At 33.7% G+C, this 20375-nt stretch overlaps 1 protein-coding gene across 1 annotated transcript; it reads left to right on the top strand.

The window, feature by feature from the left end:
- The first annotated feature begins 5048 nt into the window (after nucleotides 1-5048).
- LOC128238414 (thymidine phosphorylase-like) lies at nucleotides 5049-13541 on the top strand. Its single transcript, XM_052954322.1, has 8 exons — nucleotides 5049-5451; nucleotides 7078-7280; nucleotides 7604-7832; nucleotides 9104-9222; nucleotides 9841-10003; nucleotides 11311-11538; nucleotides 11882-12022; nucleotides 12480-13541. Exons 1-8 carry the CDS (start codon nucleotides 5262-5264, stop codon nucleotides 12614-12616), a joined length of 1410 nt encoding a protein of 469 aa, XP_052810282.1. The 5' UTR covers nucleotides 5049-5261; the 3' UTR covers nucleotides 12617-13541.
- Nucleotides 13542-20375: the final 6834 nt, after the last annotated feature.

Here is a 20375-nt window from a genome sequence, read left to right as displayed (position 1 = left end):
CAGTACAGATCGGAAATTGCAGGGTGCAGATAAGGCAACTTAGGTTATTTTGTGCATTTTTGTTTAATCTAAAAATATTGACAATGCTAGTAAGTATAAAACAAAAATATGAACATATGCACAACAATGATTGATAGCGTTTCTTTTTTCTTTTATTATTAATAAATGAAGGAAAGTACTGTGTCCGTATTAATAAAACAACTTGGGTTGAATTTCAACTAAAAACTTTGGCTTTTTACGATGCTAATTTTGATGGAAGCTAACAATGTTTGTACAACAAACTATGAAAATATGCACGGAAATGGTCTAAATGATGAGTTCATATGAAACCTATGATAAAAATTACTCGGATTTTGAAATAAACATTGTAATATATTATGAGATTTTTCACAATGTTAATATTATACACTAAGACGTTTTATGAATACGGCCCCACATTTTATTTTGAGTCTCGTGTAGTGTATTGATGAGGAATGCTATTGGGGCTTTTTAAGCCCAAATGGTGCTATTTAACAATGATGAATGACATCTTAACAACGAACAAAGAAATTGAGAGAGTTGGCCTCATGATAACAATAAATTATTATACCTTATTATTTCACAGATTCACTTCTATCCTGACAAATTCTTTGGGCCTCTGTTTACTTGTGACATAGAGGTGTCTACAAGAGCAAACTTAGATGTCTTATAGCAACTATGAGGCGTTTCCGGGTCTCTATGTTTAACTCTTCAAACGTTGCGTCGGCATGTTGAAGCAGCCGCATTTTATGTTTCACTTAAATATATTGCAACGCATTAAAACGAAAGTAGAAGTACTAATATTTTCACCGGACGCAGTTTGTTGAACGCTATCGAAGCTCAAAAGCAAAATTATACAAAAATCAACGTTATACATGATCTCATTTCATAGCATTTTAAAGTAATACATTGCATCCATCTGCAGATATTGGAGGCTTTGGCGTTTACCCTGTGCCATGTAACGGGGTTTATGTTTAAACTTTTGCCTACTGAGCTTGTTTCTCTAGTTTTTCACATAAACATTCAAGGCCTTTAATATTTCTGCATAATCTATGTTGTTAATGAAGCCAACTATAAAAGTAGGAAAAATAACCGTATGCCATTACGTTTGAATCGTCTGCTATGTATGTACTCCCTTGGTCTCCTTATGTTTGACAAGCCTCTATTGGAACAGTATTCTAAGATGATGCATACGGTTCAGATTAAGTAATTGCTTTTGAAGAGAAAGAAATTCAGTAGATGAATCAATTTCAGTTATTTGTGTTGTCTTTACAAAAACAGACATGTTGTTAAAAAACATGATATCTCTTAGAAAGAATCACGACATATTTTTCAATATGTCGTTTCAAACATACAAATCATCCTTCGTTTAAGATGTGAATATAACTCCTATGCCATGCTACCAATACGAAAGGCTATAATGGAAATAAGAGATGACTCTATATTGTGTTATCCTTGGTATTGCAGTATGTCATGGTTCTTCATTGCATTTTAATCTATTCTTTGTGCTGTTGTTATCCTCGTGCTATGTTTCACTGTGCCATAATAAATCTATCCATTTATCTAATGCAACACGCTGAACGTAAGTTATAAGAAGTCATCTCACAGCGGGTTTCAACCGGAAATATATCAGTATCATTGTTGCATGTATCAGGATTACTGAGGAATTCAAGGAGATGACCGTTTTCTTTGATATTTGAATTGTCGAAGTAAAACGTTACGTCCTTTTTTTCTCAAATATGTAGGCACAACATATCAAGAGAATCCACGAAGTTGTATTACTGATAAATTAGTTTAAACCATGTTGCCAAGATGTTATGAATATTTGGAGAATAAAATATGTATGGACCGAATGGCCAGCTGATTTGACCTGATGGCCTCAAAATCAAAAGTGTTCATCAACTGGTCACATCCAACCTCGACGTCAAGTAAAAGGACCGTCGGTGCAGGCAGAAGTTACCACTCGGACAAGAACTTCGAGTTCATGGTTATAATGACCCCTTTGGGCCTATTGACAACAATATAAATAGGGGCCATAAACTAGTCACAACCAACATCTATGACAAGTTTGATGACCAAAGGTCTATGCATTGTCAAGTTACAACTCGGAGAGATTTACACGTTTAAGGTCACTGTGACCTTGGCATTTGACCGGATGACCTCAAATCAATAATAAAATCTGCATCGGTGTAGCATCATTTTAGGCAATCGGACAGATTTTATGCAGATCTTGATCGAGAAAGGTCCTGACAGCCATTTCACAAGATTCAGAGTTTTTTTAGCCAGATCGTGCCACCCCACCCCCAAAAGTACATAAACATATTTTTTTCTGTTCACTTTAAGTAAAGAAATTTAATTCCGTCCGCAGGGAACCCTTATCTTAAAATAATTATTCCATTTTCAGGCTAACACGAATAGTGAATTTCAGAAATGAACCATTACCGTGCATGCAATAAATTTTGATTTGTTCGATGTGCTATTGCTTTTTATGGAAATATGTCAGGAAATAAAAAAACATGAACAATACCTAGTTTGTTAACGTTTTCCTCGAGCTTGTGGATTCGTTTCAGTAGGTGGGCGTGACGCACGTTCCTACCATTGTAAAAATGGACAGAACATATGATGAGGCGATTAGGATAAACGTCATAAAGAGGGAACTACTATTTGAATCGATGGCATTTGTACAATGAGGATTGCATTATAATGCTGATAACCATTCTGCATTTTGACTATTATAATGTATATATCTGGCAAATCTTCAATAAGATTTCTGATACCTATTATAACATGGTTTTGGGTAGTTTGAAGTATTTTGCTTAGCAAGAGTTTTTGTCAAAAGTGGTCGCTTAAAAGAGTTGTTTGTGTTTTGCATTTTCTATGAAAAATGTGCATCATATTCGACGACCGAAATGAGGTACTACCTATTGGTTTTAAGCAATATCCAAACCGAATACATTTCTACGACAAAGTCATTAAAATAAATGGGTCATGTTGTACTCTATTTTCTAAACCGGACTTAGTTGATGCCTATCACTATCTGCTCAATTGGGACAAATACAAAGACCTAAGAATCAAATTCATTAAGATATATTACTATGTTAATTCAAACGTGCCAACATTTTGTGATTTTTTCCAATCAAATGATATAAGTGTACTTACAAACCTCGGCGTCTTTGCTAGTCGCATACTAAAATTCTTCGGTAATCGCTGATGATGGGGAAATATCCCAACTATTCATTTAAAATAAATAACCAGTATACATCTTGCATCTCGTAGTAAAAATTCACAATAAAAGTCTTATCTCTAATGAAGCTTATCTGAAATGTTTCATTCCTGGAGGCATTAAATTCATAAAACGCCTCACTACACGAGATCCTCGTGAACCGTCATGCATATCCCCCTACGCACCATTGACCCAGATAGTGAGAACATTATTTACTTGCGTGTTTACATGTAAACATTTACCCATGCATTTGGTTGCTATTCATCCTATTGTATTTACTAAAATCAAACCCTATTATTTATTACATTTTTGTCTTTCACTTTAAGACATTTCCTTTACTGAATCTCGAAATGTTTTAACAATTTAATCTTTATAATCTCATATAAATGTTATAACATTGTCCCCTCCTAGATTTTCAATATTGCAAGTTATTAACATATTTAACCATAATGATATACGATACCCCAACATGTATACTCATTTGTATGCTTTTTTCTGGCTGCGATGAATATCCCCAATGGATTAAAGGTTGTTGTTGTTGTTGTTATGAAGTACAGTCAACGGTCACGATTAAAGCGACATTTCGATTCGACAAACTTTTCACCTGTGTTAAGTATTGAAATAACTGCGTCGCATTAAATTCTTTCTTTTGGTAAGTATATACTAACAATTTTACCATTGTTTATTGTCGCTCACTACATTATACACGCACAATGTTTTAAGATTGATGGTCATTACTTGATCGTCCTAATTAAAACCTAGAATTCAAACACACCAATAATTGATTTGATAGCATTGAAATGTGGAGTAAAAAACGCACATATATTGAACCTTTATCTGAAAAGGGGTCCAGAATACATGAGGTCCGAATAATGACGCGGGTCCTCTCAAACCAGTACCGGAAACTTGTTTTCTTTGATTGTGTCTATGTCAATAAAGCCTTTGCTTTTTTGAATGAAAAATCGTTAAGGTGTGTTCATATGCGGCGCGTATAAGTAAAACTCCTGTCCTATGATAAAGTTATATCTATAAATAAAACCCTTACAACAACGTTTATTTGAAAAAGAAGAAGAAGAAGAAGAAGAAGAAGAAGAAGAAGAAGAAGAAGAAGAAGAAGAAGAAGAAGAAGAAGAAGAAGAAGAAGAAGAAGAAGAAGAAGAAGAAGAAGATGAAAAAGAAGAAGAAGAAGAAGAAGAAGAAGAAGAAGAAGAAGAAGAAGAAGAAGAAGAAGAAGAAATTGGTAAAAATGACCATTGATAAAAAAATTCAACAATATTAAATGCACTTAAAACAAAGACGACCATTCATATACATGTACATTGCATATATACAAAATGGTTTGTTTATTTGAGCTGGGCTACAATATGGATTGAGTGCCGAACAAAAGTGTAATTAAATATCGTATCATCATTCAACAGATTGCCCCTATCATAAACAGAATCCCACTTATAACACAAAAGATAACAATATAAACAAATTGCACATTCGTAAATTTTATGAATGAGATATAAAATGTCCGATTTGAAAAGTATACGAGACTGACTGTGAATTGCGTAGAATAATTGTAAACATTCAATAACGCATTTTCACAAGGTCGGTCTGGTGTACTTTTTCAAATCGGACGGTTTTATCTCATTGACCTAGATTTCAGGACAAATTATGTAACGAAAGTTTTAAAGCGATACTATCCTAAGTGACATTACATGAAGGAGCGGTTAGAACATTTTCGCATTGCAAATCGAGTTGTACGGAAACTGTTTCAGTATTCGTCTACAATAAGCAATATAAAAGGACGCAGCTGTATATTTCTATCTATACGAGTATTTCAATATTGCAGAAGTAATATCGAATAGCATAGACGCGTTGTTGATGCAAACGTTCCGTTGTTAAATTTTATCATAAGTTGACTAATCATAGCAACACCATCCGCGAAGAACTTTGCCACATTTAAGGCTATACCTTTGTTCAACATTTGTTTAGCTAAAAATATATTTCCAAATCCAAAGCAAAACTCATTAAAATGCCTCCAAACTCAGGAAACTCCAATAACAAAAAAAGAAACGGGGAGACGGAAACTGGGAAAATAAATGGAGAACTGTGTATTCCTAGCTTGATTAAACGAAAAAGAGATGGAAAACAGCTAACTCGTGAAGAGGTGGAATATTTTGTGAAAGAGGTTGTGGCCGGTCAGGTTCAAGATGCGCAACTAGGTAGGAATAATTATGAAAATAATATTACAGTTATTTTTATTAGAACAAACGTATATGAATGCGCAATAAATATTTGTATATGTCATACAAACAAACCGTTATTGCTTTGAATATATATTTATTTAGCTCTTTCTATGTATTTCTACATTACATGTGACATTGTTGCTTTTATTTGTTACATTTAGCAGTTCCAAAAAGAAAAAAGAAACCGTTATCGCAACCAAACGGTATCAATCAGTGAGTGAACATTATTAAAAATATAGAATACAAACAAATCGTAATTGCATAATAATAATAATAATAATAATAATAATAATAATAATAATAATAATAATAATAATAATAATAATAATAATAATGAATGCTTGTATTCAACAAAAAGTGTATAAAATGTGTGTATATAGCAATAATATCTGCAGAGAAAATCGAACAATGAACTTTTTAACTTAATGATAATACTACCGATCAAAGAGCATCTTTTAAGGTAGAAATATATATAATGTCACATTTTTTTGTAGAAAAGTACATCAAGGAATATCTTATATAATGTGTGGAAGTATTTATCAAACTATGTTATTTTATTAATATTACATTTTAATTATCAACAGTCGCAATTTTGTTTTTTGCAATATTTACTTCTTGTAACGTTATCGGCTCTATTTTATGTCTGACAGCTTCACCTGCCAATGTATTCAAACATTTGGCCTATCATGATCTTCATGTAAGTTTTCACTTATGCGCATAATATTTTTAAGACTGATAGTGTGAAGTTATCTATACACGAACGAGTTCAGTATACAAATTAATCATTGCAATGGCTTTAATAAATAGAGCATACAATAAACTGCACCCACTAATCAAATTATTTATATCATAATGGAAATGGAAACAATATGGTTTATTTGTATACATTTCGTATTCCTCATGCGCTTAGTAAAATGAATGAACCTTGAGTTCTAGAGAATGATAAACCAGGAATTTTCTACGATTTATTTTATTTTGAATCCTGAGGTTGAATATAAAGTTTAACTCCACTCGAAATCTCATTTTCATTATTGCCCTAGTTGACTAGTTCAGTTTGTCAGTTACTTAACGAACTATTCACGAAGGCCCGCTTGATAAAAGTTAATATAGCCATTATATGTCAGCTACCTATTTCAAAGTTATTATTCGTACAGACTATTTTCAACATTTCACTATGTAGGGCACAACAACATAATAAACATATCCTTTTGATTTATTAAACCACAAAAATGTCTCATTAAATTTAATAGCGAAATATGATGGAAGGACAAACAGTCATCTTTTGTTTGTGAACATAATTGTAAAACAGCAATCATTCAAGCTGGAAATAACAATTAACGCTTAAATGTCAACTATTTGCGACGCAAATTTCCCGGTTTTGGCAAACATAAGCTCCCTGTTTACAATGATATCTTAGAAAGTAGGTCAATATGTAATTACCGAACCTTAGGTTAAATAAAATTATAATCCGGATTTTTCAATGGAATGTTTCAAGTAAAATCTTATGCATGAGTGTAGGAATGGGAGAGGGGTAGTTAGGGATTTGGCTGAGTTGAGGGTTTTCATGAAAAGGCGTTACAACTTTACTTCTTGTTCTCACAGGGGCAATGTTGATGGCGATGTACATCCGCGGCCTTGACTATGATGAGACGTCCTACTTGACGCGCTCAATGACACACAGTGGTGAGGTTTTGAAGTGGCCAGCGGAATGGAGAGGCAAAATTGTCGACAAACACAGCACTGGTGGAGTTGGGGACAAAGTCAGCCTGATACTCGCGCCTGCTCTAGCCGCGTGTGGTATGAAGGTGAGTAGAGCTAGCACCAGTGATGGCAAAACATACACCAAAAGTGAACAGCCTAGCCTAATGTTATATAATTTGCATAAATCATTTCCATAAACAAGCCAAGGCGAATACAAAAAAGGACTTTACAATCACGCAATCACTACAGAAATCGTACACTGTTAAGTGTTGTCAAGCTGTCAAGAAAACAACTCCACAGCACTTGCATCTTAAAGTAAAATTAGAATAGGGTTACACATGCAATCCCTATATGCGAAGAAAAAGAAGTAGGCATAGGCGAGTTTTTGCATTACAGTAGCGAGACATCCTTTCATCGTACATCACAGGTACCGATGGTGTCGGGACGCGGTCTCTGTCACACAGGCGGAACACTCGATAAACTGGAATCCATTCCTGGATTCACGGTTTCCCAATCACATGCAAACATGATCAAGATTCTTGAAGACGTCGGCTGCTGCATTGTTGGACAGACGAGCAATCTCGTGCCAGCGGACAAGATTATGTATGCCACGCGCGATGTGACGTCAACGACTGAAAATATTGGCTTAATAACATGTAAGGACACGCTTTTAGATGTCTGTGCATATTCAAATAAAGTAAATAACCACTGGGGTATCTGCATAAAGTATACGATCGTTTGAAGCTTTAAGCTCTGGGCAAAATATAGGTTAAAATATACATTTTGGGCTGTATCGAATTTTGTAAATGCGGTTTGAGTTTGACAGTTTTTTTTAAATCGACAGTTAACGGCATAAATACACAATAATTCCAGTTTAACATGACCAACATCGGTCATGGACCCCAGTAAGTTAATCGGACACGTTGCTTGTCATCATATAACACAATAATTGTTGTAAAACATTTCAAAGAAGACATTGCCTGTTTTTTTGCTTGCAATCACCAGCAAAACGGACAAAGCGAAACAAAATGATTAAAAATGGAACTATAAATTCACCGTACACTTGCATTGAACAATAATTTCGTTTTCGCTATCCCGTTAACAAATTAGGGCTGTTAAATACCGTTAATTTATGATGACATTTACACTTTTCTCTAGCGTCGCTTTATATGAATATGATTTTTGTGTATTTCAGGGGCAAACATTGCATACAATTTTTCTAAATTCTAAATAAGCGAAATATATTATAAAAATAACATTCTTGCAATTACTGATATACTTATAAGTAGAAACACACTATTTGTTATTGAGGCCTTAAATAAACAACTAGCTGATAGGTCGTCTCTTTCTTGTATCAGCCTCAATAAAAAAGAAAGCCGCCGAGTCCTTGGACGCACTTGTTCTAGACGGGTACATTTGTTTAGCTCTATCTTTTAGGTAATGAGTCGTTAAACAAATACTGTTTTTCGACTCTGTTGCATTTCGTATATAACGGTTTGAACTTAATATTGACATTTCATTTATAATTGAAAGTTTACGGAGAAAACTAAAAAAACCATCAGTTCAACAATGTCAAAATTGGTCATGGCCTATCCAGTAAAATTAAAAAGTATTTTTTACAGAGTATTTTGCATTGTTTGTTGTTGGCCATCGCCAAACAAAACGATATAATAGAGAGCTTTAAAATTTACCGTACATAAGCCTAGATAAACATTTTTAATTTTTTATTATTGCTAGCCCGATATAAGTACGGTTAATCTTTGATAACACTTACCTAATGTTCTTCTCTCACGTCGCTTATAAATGTGAATTTTAATCATTTGAGGGTACACACATTAAAAAAAACTACTCGTGATTGTTCGCAAAATGTTTTGTATACAATATATTCGAGAGTTTTATTAACAAGTGTATGTCTTGATGTTTCCAGCCTCAATAATCTCCAAGAAAGTTGCCGAGTCCCTCGACGCCCTTGTTCTAGACGTGAAAATTGGGAAGGGCGCTTTCCTGAAGAATGAGAAAGACGCACGAGAACTGGCAAACAGAATGGTAACTTTGTAGTTATTTAAACTTGTTTTTAAAATTCAACTCAGTATGTTAATATAGTATTTTTTCATTTTCCTTTTTACGTCAGTCAATAACAAGAACAATATCAACAAAACAACAAAACTGAGTTTGACCCTATCTTATCATGTCTAAAACTTCGGTATACTGTTTTCCAAAAGGTTTCAGAGTCCTTCCGCAGTCATTCTGTCAATAACGAGTGTACCAGATGCGTCGCCCTTGAATGTTATATTATGTTGGCCAATCAAGTTCCTAAATGCTTACAGTTCTCAGGTTATTGCGTATGATTGTATCTGCCAGAATGATTTATCTTATAATATGATCATCAACTCTTTAAGACCTTATCCTAAAACCTGCTGTATCTTAATTACTTAAGTGGAATTTAAGTTTATATTACATTATTTCTAACATATGTTGGAAATATTATTTTACTTCGTCCATAACATATTTAAACCATACCTACTAATATAGGCGATACGATAAAAGCAAAAATGTATTGTATAATGATATACACTGGATTTCGTAAATTGTTTTTGAACACTCAAATGATTTGAAGAGACTTCCGTAAGTATGCCATTCTAATCGTAGTAGCTTTCCCAACAGGTTGCCGCCGGAAACGGATCTGGTGTACAGACTATTGCCCTACTAACCGACATGAATTCACCAATCGGAATGAATATCGGAAATGCTCTCGAAGTTGCTGAAACCATTGAGTGTCTACATGGAAATGGTCCAAACGATTTAACAGACCTCGTTACAAGACTAGGTATTGTGCAAGTCTTGTTATCTCACATTTGACATTTTTCTAAGCTTATAGGGTTAGGGTTAGATATAGATATATAAGTTATTTTAGTTTCGCAACTTAGTCTTAGTTACCTACTGAAACATAGTCTTAGTTACCTACTGAAACAGTGGCCCAATTTTATCATTTGTTGTGGCGGGAAAGAACGCAATATTTACTTGTCCTTGACATTTTGTGAATGTAAAGAGTTATGCAAGCCAGTTTTCCTGTTATCGCTATTCGTTTTCCGCTGTTTAGGTTGCCCATTGAGGGGAAAAGATAACAAGGTTGGTTATTCATGTGATGTACTCTTGGATTTCCGTCCATATAGGGAAATGTTTCAGAAACGTATTGAATGGGGAATATTTTTTTTTAATTCAAATATTTCTAATCGTTTGATTGTATTTCAAGCGATTTATAAATAGTCGCACTTGTGTGTCCGCCTTGTCTTTATCTTTTGGTTGCTCAATTTAGAACAACCATACGTGTAATGATTCTCAATGAATGTGATTCATGACGCAATGTTTTGACCTTTGAACTACTTGCTTTGAGATAATACAATCCGCTGCAGGCCAGTTGTGATGAATGAAGACTTTTCATTGATGCGAACTCATAAATACCAATTCATCGTTGATGTTTTATAATCTTATTGAACGGGAATTATTTTTTCTGTGTACGTCTGGTCATATTTCTAAACTTTTGATTGTACTATAAGCGTTTTATAATCAGTTGCGCGCGTGTGTGCGCCAAACCCTTATTTAATATAAACTTAAACTTGCAAAACCATATGTGTTGTGCATCTAAATGAATTTGAACCATGATTGTATTTTATCCACATATAATTGAACTTTGATCTACGTACTATATAATAATACAATACCATACATGCATAGTTTGATGAATAAGGTATAAAGTGATGTGACCTCACAAATACCCAGTAACTTTATTAGATTCCCTCTCCTATATTCCAACGAATTCTATACTCATTTGTGAAAGTTGTCATGTGGTCAAGTGTTCCAACTCTTATCCTATAATCCCTAAATGCCCAGCATCTTTGACGTTAAATGATAGAATTTAGAACTACCTCGGATACGGAATCAGGCGATTTAAATCAGGGCACACTTTTACAATTTTTCCGAATTCTGACTATAGACTTAAACTAAAGTTAAGCAAGTTTCTATCATGTCAAACATCTAGTTCTTCGAGTGGAAATATGCAGCACGTTTTGCTCTGCCAAATATATTTTGTTCGATCTAAACTAAACTAGTGCAAAACTAACATCTTTTCTTTAGGTGGCCATCTTCTATACAAAGTTAACGCAGCGGGTAGCATGGATGCGGCTGTTGATATGGTAGCCAAGACGCTGATTGACGGGAGCGCCCTTGCCAAGTTCCAGGCCATGATGGTAGCCCAGGGTGTCCAAGAGGAACTTGCGGACAAACTGTGCCTCAAGGGGGCGGATGTGTTTGAATACTTGCCCAAGGCAAAACACACATATGAGATTAAATGTTCGAAATCAGGTATATAATAAAACATGATCTGTTAATCGTTATAAGTTTATGGAGCAAATAAGATTTATTGTCAGCTGACATTTCCGATATTTCTGGAACAATTGTCATTTCTCGTGGCCTTTAGTTAAAAACGACTATTGCAATTCACAATAAGTAAGCTAATAAGGGGTGTAATAGTATTGATACTAACTCTGGTCGTTTGTTTTAAATTTTACTTTTTGTTCATACCAATAAAGGTACACGAAGTAAATTCTTGTGCATTCAAAAAAGTATGGTGCACTTCATTTAGTATGACTACTGTCCCGCTGTTGTTGCTTCACATTTGAATTGATTTGCTATTGATCATAAACAGGCCACATCCACAGCATCGACTCAATGAACTGCGCAATTGTAACGTGGAAATTGGGAGCTGGCCGGAAGAAGGCGGGAGAGGCCATTAACTTCGGGGTTGGAATTCAGTTGAAAAAACATGTCGGCGACGCGGTTAACAAAGGTTGGTTTATGATTTATGATTATATTCCATGTGTATCATAGATTTGTTGCCAACAAAATACTAATTATGGTAATCGGTCATATTGCTCTTCAGTTTCCCATCCGTACCGATATTTGAATATACCCTCCTTTACACAGTATATTTATTTGATCAACATATGCGTCAATTACATGACCAGCCATGCTTCCTTTGTAGCTTCATAAAATCAAGACAATCATTTTTGAAAATGCGTGACTTATGACAATCTCATACACCAAAAAGAATAAAAGTAATATTTAAGTATTTTTTCATGCTATTATTAAATATAGTAGACTTGATTCATTTACTGTAAATGAAAATAACAATACCCGTTTTATATTATTTAATATATATTTGCTTAGATTTAGATAGCTATAATAAGCAAACATACATATTTAATAAATAGTTTAAATTGTATATCCTCCCCTTATTTTTTCAGACGAAGTTGCGATGGTTGTCCATCACGACGAGGATGGCATTTTCCCTGCAGAATTCGCAGGTTTACTCAAGGACGCTTTTGTAATTGGCAAAAGCCCGATCACACATGGCACACGTGTTCTTGACGTTATCACGTAGCTATCGAGACTTCATCACACTCATTTATCAATTACATTAATGTAATATCCAAACGAAGGTGTTGTATAAATCAGTTAGGTGAAGTTTGGTATTTCGGTTATGAATACGCTCTTGAAGAGACAACATTTGAATCAGCTTTCATTCTAAATTAAATATCGTGTAAATTGTACAGTTATATGAAACATGACATGACCTGTACCGTAATGATGAATTTATATGAACATCAATCGTCTTGATGATAATTGTTTGTACGTATTAAATCGATTTATTCATGTTGGTACATTAGTCGACTCCAAACTGTCTCTTTGGTTTTCATTGAGTTTCATTTGTGAATATATCCACGTTATTTTATCTGGTGCAGCTACTTTGTTACATGTATCTTATGTTAATTTTATATATTATTTTGTATTTATTTGATGTTGCTACACTTACAATTATACAATAATGACCATTTCTGTTGCCGTCATTAGACAATAAGTTAGAAAGTTTCGTTTTTTTCCTTTTTTAGTTTGAATGTCATAAATAAACATATAGAAATTTTCTGTATTAGGTTTTCAGCACACAGATTTACTGGCTCTTGAAAATAGTGTACAAGATTGAAAACCACTTTTGAAAAATTGAAAATGTTATTGCAACAAGAAAAACATATTTAAAACACATTTCCTTGACATCTGGAACACCGTAATAAGATAAGATTTAAATAAGATGTTTTGAAAATTAAATTGTTCTTGAGCTTTTTGATAAAAATGGAATTATATTTTAGGATCTCTTTTTGTGATTGACTCACGTTGAATGTACATTCTGTTAAGCCGAGTTAATTTACCATTATGATAGTGTATTATTTGTACATAAATTATGTTGGTTCATATATATTTTGTTGCTGTATATGTTTATTTTTCGTTTAAAATAAAACATCATAATGATTGCTGTTCGTTTGCATGTTTCTTTCGTCAAAATTCAATGTAGGTTAGCTTGCAGGTAACAAATAAAGAAATTACCAGAAGCTTCGACAACTATTGTATTTTTTCTAATATAAAACTGAATTTAAAGCAGACTTACAATGTCCCCGTACAGCAATGATATTAAGCTATTTAAGGAAACGGTAAATTTTTCATACGAAAACACTTGATTGAAAGTATGAGATGGCATTGGAAATAAATGTCAAACATTAGGAAATATTCATTGAGTTGGAAGTGATCATTAACATGCTTTCATCACAAGGACCTACTTGGTATAATTTTTAACAAAAATGCACCTTTTCTAACCTGAATGTAAAACCACCCAAACAATTTGCCTGATATGAAGAGTAATACGTTCATGAGTTTATATATGAAATGCTAGAAAAGTATACAAGTGTATCTGGTAGGTTTTGTTGCATAACAAATACGCGAGACGTTCTTATTGGGTAACAAATTGCCTTTTGTTATAAATATGTACAAGTCTTACAGCTCGTGTCTTAATTTCACATATATTTACGCACGCTTATTTTAATTCTGCATCGAACAAACACTAATATAACTTCCGATAGACATAAAAGGTGTTTAAACATAAAAAATGCCCGTCGAAAGAAGAGACGCAAAAACTCAATATAAAATAGTTAAAGTAAGTATATAAATGGTACACTTGGACTAAAAGCACAGTTTCAATATTTATGCGAAAAGCTACACAAACAACCTCAGTAGCAAAATGTTTAAACATAAACCCGGTTTATTGGCACTGGGTAAACGCCAAAGACTTAAATTATAAAATCACAAACAAGAAACATGGAAGAAAAGCAAAGTACTCCACAAGCAGCACAATGCATACAGGCTATACATAAACAACTAGGTATGTTTGTCACGGATTGTTAGGTACCGCCTTGGAACATTCAGTTAAATGTAAATTTACTTAGGGTTAACACCAGTTTGTGTGCACAACCTCACTCTTATCCCAACAATCCCGAATAAAGTAAAAACGTAAATGGTAAAACTTATCGAAGTATACACTAACTTGGAGAAACATTAACCACGTTTAATGGCACAGAGTAAACGCCAAAGACATAGAATACAAAAACAAACCAGACACATGGAACAACACCAAAAAACTCCACAAACAACTCAGTACACATATACCATTTATAAAAAAAAACAAGGGTTGTTTATCAAGGATTGTTAGGTACCGCCTTGGAACGGGCAATAAAATGTAAAAATACTGGGGGCTTAAAGCAGTTAAAGTGCACAACATTTATGCGAAAAGCTACAAAAACAAGCTCAGTAGCAAAAAGGTTAGACATAAACCCGGTTTAATGGCACTGGGTAAACGCAAAAGAAATAGAACATACAATCACAAACAAGAAACATGGAAGAACAGCACAAAAGCATACATACTATATATAAAAAACTAGGTATGTTTATCTCGGATTGTAAGGTACCGCCTTGGGACGGTCAGTAAAATGTAAATTTACTTGGGGTTTAAACCAGTTTGTGTGCACAACCTCACTCTTATCCCAACAATCCCGAATAAATCAATAATGTAAACGTTTGAACGTCATCATATATATAACCCTCACTCTTATCCCAACAATCCTAAATATATAAAAAACGCAAAAGTTAAATCTCATCAAAGTATGAAACTTAACGATAAAACAAATAATAATAAACTTAAAGGTAACCGCCAATTAGTTATATGATTAGAGATCCCAATTATATCTGCAGACGGAGGAATACAATTCAGAGCACCTTATGTAAAAACTTTTCATAGATACGGTGCAGTCATTGGTTGAAACTATGAACATCACACACAGTCTGCCTTATAAAATAAAAGGTTTAAAACTGTGTTATCATAGAGTTTCATAATAAAAAGCATCATGGTACTAAAACTGGGAACAAATAAAGAAAACATTATTAAAAATAAAAGTGTCATGTATTAGCTAATCTTTCCTTCCAAATGATTTGAAAAGGTAAAATATTTGAAGAAAATGAAGTCGCATGCCAAAACACTCCGAGTCAGCCAAAAAAGGTTTTGAAAATAACATGAATTAGCAAAATTTTCATAAAATCAAAGGACTGAAAGCTCAGTTATATAGGGATGCCATATTCAACCCTATATTTTGTTTCAGGAATTCATTTTCAAAAACTAGAAGGCAAGTACTCTTCAAAATATTTCCTTAATGTCCACGGTTTAAATAAAATCCAAGTTATTCATTGAGTCTATCTGCCAAACTTCCTGCTGGAAACACTTTTATTTTACGAATTTTCTTTAAAACATCACCATAAAATCGGGATGACCAATACTATTAGCAATAAGCGATTTAAGACTATTATTGTATTTTGATATAAGATTATAATGACCATTAACAAATTTTGAGAAAGTTTTCCTTAATTTATAATATCTGAAACCCTGTTTTAGAAGTTTTTCCGTCATAAGTTTACTGCGAGAGCTGATTTTGTTTTACATCTGTACATATTCTAGCAAATCTTATTAACTGTGCAATAAAAACACCATATGATCAAGTCACAATGATTGATCGTAAAGTGTTTACAGAATATTTATGCGAAAAGCTAACCCTAACCCAGAAGCCAAATGCTTTAGGTTAAAGGCAAACTAGCCGTCTATCATAACGTTTGATTCGTCTCCAATGCATGCTCTCCCTTGGTCTTCGTATGGGAAACAAGTAGATTAAACTTCGGAAATATGAGATACACTGGAACAGTATGATATGATGCATACTTATTAAGTTATAATATTTGAAGAATGATAAAATCAATTCATGAAGAAATTCTGTTATGTATTTTGTAATGACACAAACATGTTGTATCTCTTATTAGAAAGAAAAAATGAAAGATATGTTACTTCAAAATGACCGATCCAACATAAAAATCATCATTCGTTCAATATGTACATATAACTCTTACAAGTTTAACACACTAAACAATTTAACAAAAGTACCACTGCATGGCGGGCTTTGTCAGCCCAAAATATGTCAGTATCATAGTTACTGGTCTTGTCAGGTGATATAATTGAGAGATCAAAGTGATGACCGTTTTCTGTAAAATTTCAATTGTTGAAGTAACTCGCTTTGTTTCTGTAGTTTGTTATATAAAGACATAAAAGATCAAGAAAGTACAATTCCATGAAGTGCATTACTTTGATAGTTCAAATCCATTTGTCGATAAATATCCTAATAAGCTCAATTATATAAATGCCCACTGCTGTTTTGAATCTATTATGAGCATATTTAGTTGATGATGCGAGAGAACTTGCGAAATAGAACTGCGTTTTACTGCAGCATATGTTCATGTAACTGTTTCTAAATGATATAAGCCTTAACTGCATGCTTTGCTTGATGTATTAAAGGTCTTCAACGTTATGTTTACCATTTCTTCGTCAATTATATTTACTATTTGATTGGTTAAAGAGCATTTTCCAGTTATATAGTATCAGACATCGAAACAATAAACTTTTTTAAAATGTAAATACAATAGCTGCAACCTTGAAACATCATCATAGAAGAAATAATGGGATATAATGTTAATTTGACTAAAGCTCATATAGATCATCGTTATAAATACAAAACAAATATGTCAGGAAAACCTTTACACGAACAGCCATTAATAGGTGTCAGTTGCCATTTATATATTAAGAAGTACCTATTTTAAGCTTATTTTTTATAGTTAATTCGTTTTGTGTTTTTTTTAGTTTCTATTTGTGAAGTGTAAAAAATGTTGCTATAAAATATTTACTTGTTGTAGGATAAGTTATGATCGACAGCATTTTTTTCAATCTCTGATATTTGTGTAGTAAAGAATGCAAGTAACATCTTTTTAGTTGATATAGCAATCACAACCGATGTAAATATACTGTAGATTAGTTAGAAGGAAAAGGGTATTTAACGAGCTGTAATTTAAGGACCCAGCATCCAGCGACAGAGAAATTGTCAGCTTGCTATGCTGAAAACGATTTAGTATTGCACGAGTGAAGGAACGAAATACGGAACGATAAGGCACGAACAGCAACGGTATAACTGTTGCACGGGCTGTTTAAACCAAAGGAGTATTGCGATCTGTGTTGAGCGAACACCTACCTACAGAAAAGCTGTGCATGGTTTATGAAGCAATGCGCTTCGTTTGAGTATTGCACATATATCTAATATTCACGCCATGGGGGTCCAGGGCCGCTTTGGACACTAACGGCAGACGGCCGGCACAAGCCGTAGAGGTTTTAAGACGTGAAACCATTAGCTGTAAATATTGGCTTCAAACGCAATTAATGAAATGAAGTGTGATGACTACTGAAACTAAAATCACGCACACAGTTAATAAGGGCATATGTTAGCGAGTAATGATTTCACTGGAATATTACAAACAGGTCTTTAATTATTTCTGAAAAAAAAGTTTCATTATTGAACGGTACTGCTTAAGCCTGTGCTGGTTCTCCAGATTGTCGTTTTGCGCATTTATGTCTTGAGCTTCTTAACATCGTCTTCAATCAAAGTTTTTATCTTTTATTTGATGTCTTCTTGACCGTTTTTCATTTCCTGTATTTTATTTAGAAAACGTTTTTCCCTAACAGTTCGTTTGCTTTATTTTCCTGTCTAGCCCTTCTTTTATTTTTATCAATGTTTATTTTAATATAATTAAGTAAATAAGAAAATATTCCCTTTCAGCTCTTTAAATGCTACCCTTCATGTATCCTAATTGAGAAAAATCTAAATCCCGTATGATAAATTCCTCGATTGGTAAGTATCTTTTCAATTATTCGGATGAGACATTGTAAAGTACTGTCATGATATTGTGTTTCTTGGCAAATGAATGTTTTTGTTTCAATGGAAAGAGCGGACTTGCTGGTTATAGCCTATTGTCCTTTTAATACTGTCTCTGTCTCTGTAATGGGGTCTGGAAATTCAATCAATGTGTCTTCCAGCCATCCTTATTACTCCCGAACGATGCAAAAACGAAATATCTAATCTAATTTAGATTATCTAGTAATCATAAAGGTACGCCCCATAAACACATGTTTGGTTGGTTTGTACAGTTTTGCAAACCAAGACATGAAGTAGCTAAGACCGAAAGTGTATTTAACTTTAGTTGCGATTTTAGTGCTGAGTATCTGGTGGCAGATATTCATTTATAAGGGTATTGTGTCTTGTTCGTATTGCATTTGTATATGCCATTTAAATGGAAGGCGTACAGTTTGTATTAAATGACAGATTAATAGAGTTGCAACTATGTATTGCAGCGATTTCAGAAACTAATGAAATAACCAATGACATGTAATGAGGCAATTTGATTTTCTGTTTGGATACATGCCAGAAAATATTTACAATAGTGGCAATAACTGTTCAATGTTCTTTGTCTTCTCGCAGGACTATTATATCAGCGCCTGTCTTTTGGATATACATGGTTTCATTGTTATTTCCTTGCACCTCGTCTCGTTTTAAATGTGACAATGTCTAGTCTGTTATGTTAACAAATTATATATATATATATATATATATATATATATATATATATATATATATATGTCAAGAAATTCAATTTCGTGTTTTCCAGCCGTCCTTTTTTTACCTCGAATGATTCAGAAACGACTATATCTAATCATAAAGATATGCCTCATAAACACATGTCTTGCTGGTTTGTACATTTTAGGCTTAATAATACAAGACATGATATAGCTAAGACAGAACAGCGGACTTAACCTGATCCGCGTTTTTATACTGAACATTTGCCCCTGGGGTAAATTATTTGTTCCTGTTTATTTGTTGTCAGATATACCCCTTTTTGAAACATTCATCGTTAAGAATGAATGCGTACAGGTTGTATTATATGATAAAATATTAAACAAAATATGCATCTTTGTTCCCTTTTACGGCACTGTTTAATCAGCGCCTGCCTTTCGATTAGAAATGCTTTCATTGTTATTTCCATGCAACCCAGTTATGATCGACTCGTTTAGAGTATGACCCTGTCTTATTAATGCAAATGGTTTACATTTTGTCTGGACTATTTAACTTTTGAATATCTTCGTCTCAGATTATGATTGATATCTGAGCTGTTGAAAAAGGTTTCCGATTGTTCCTCTTAAATAACAGGATCCAACGCAATGACATTCATAACTTAAACAAAAAATGAGTGTGTCAAACTATGCCAGATTTTCTCTTTTAGGTACGAAATACGTTCTTTTTGAAACGAAAGTCCCCATATATGACGACACCAGTTTAGCATTGTCCGAAAAAGACTGTTGACAAGTTATTCATTAGTTTTAAATAACCTATTCAACAACGGTTGTGAAACACGTTATTAAAACATCGCAATCATTCTAGTTGGCACGATGTTACGCGATAGGGTGGTTTTGTGCTGTTGAGGGAACCGGGGTACCCGGAGAAAACCCACAGGTCTAGTTTGGCTACCATAAAGCAAACTCACATACCCCGGGAATCAAACACGGCACGCATCAGTAAGAAGCGATTGCGCTATTCACTCCGCACACCAAACAACTATTACAAATGTATTGGAATAACATCATGGATTTGTCCAAATAAGAGAAGCCATAAGCTGTACAGTTCTGTACTTTACGGAACAGCACCATACTGTAAGCAGCCAGCATGTATTATACCGTTATACCAATACAACTGGAATATCTTCAAAATATATTTCATGCGCATACTTTAACAAACTCCATATCAGCCTTTACACAAGCATGAGCAGCTTGAAAGAGAAACAGATGCTAGACATAGTATAAAGCTTCCTTCCCAAGTCTGTCTTTATTATACTGTTCAGTG

This window comes from Mya arenaria, chromosome 6, assembly GCF_026914265.1.
Source record: "Mya arenaria isolate MELC-2E11 chromosome 6, ASM2691426v1".
Classification (NCBI taxonomy): Eukaryota; Metazoa; Mollusca; class Bivalvia; order Myida; family Myidae; genus Mya; species Mya arenaria.
The sequence above is the reverse complement of the archived record's forward strand: the minus strand, read 5'-3'. Positions and strand labels throughout refer to the sequence as shown.

Bases quoted from the DNA above. Each gene is read 5' to 3' on its own strand.
- LOC128238414 (XM_052954322.1), top strand. From the start codon at position 5,262: ATGCCTCCAAACTCAGGAAACTCCAATAACAAAAAAAGAAACGGGGAG. The intron at 5,452-7,077 runs GTAGGAATAATT...TTGTTCTCACAG, and splicing joins GGTTCAAGATGCGCAACTAG to GGGCAATGTTGATGGCGATG. The intron at 9,223-9,840 runs GTAACTTTGTAG...CTTTCCCAACAG, and splicing joins GAGAACTGGCAAACAGAATG to GTTGCCGCCGGAAACGGATC.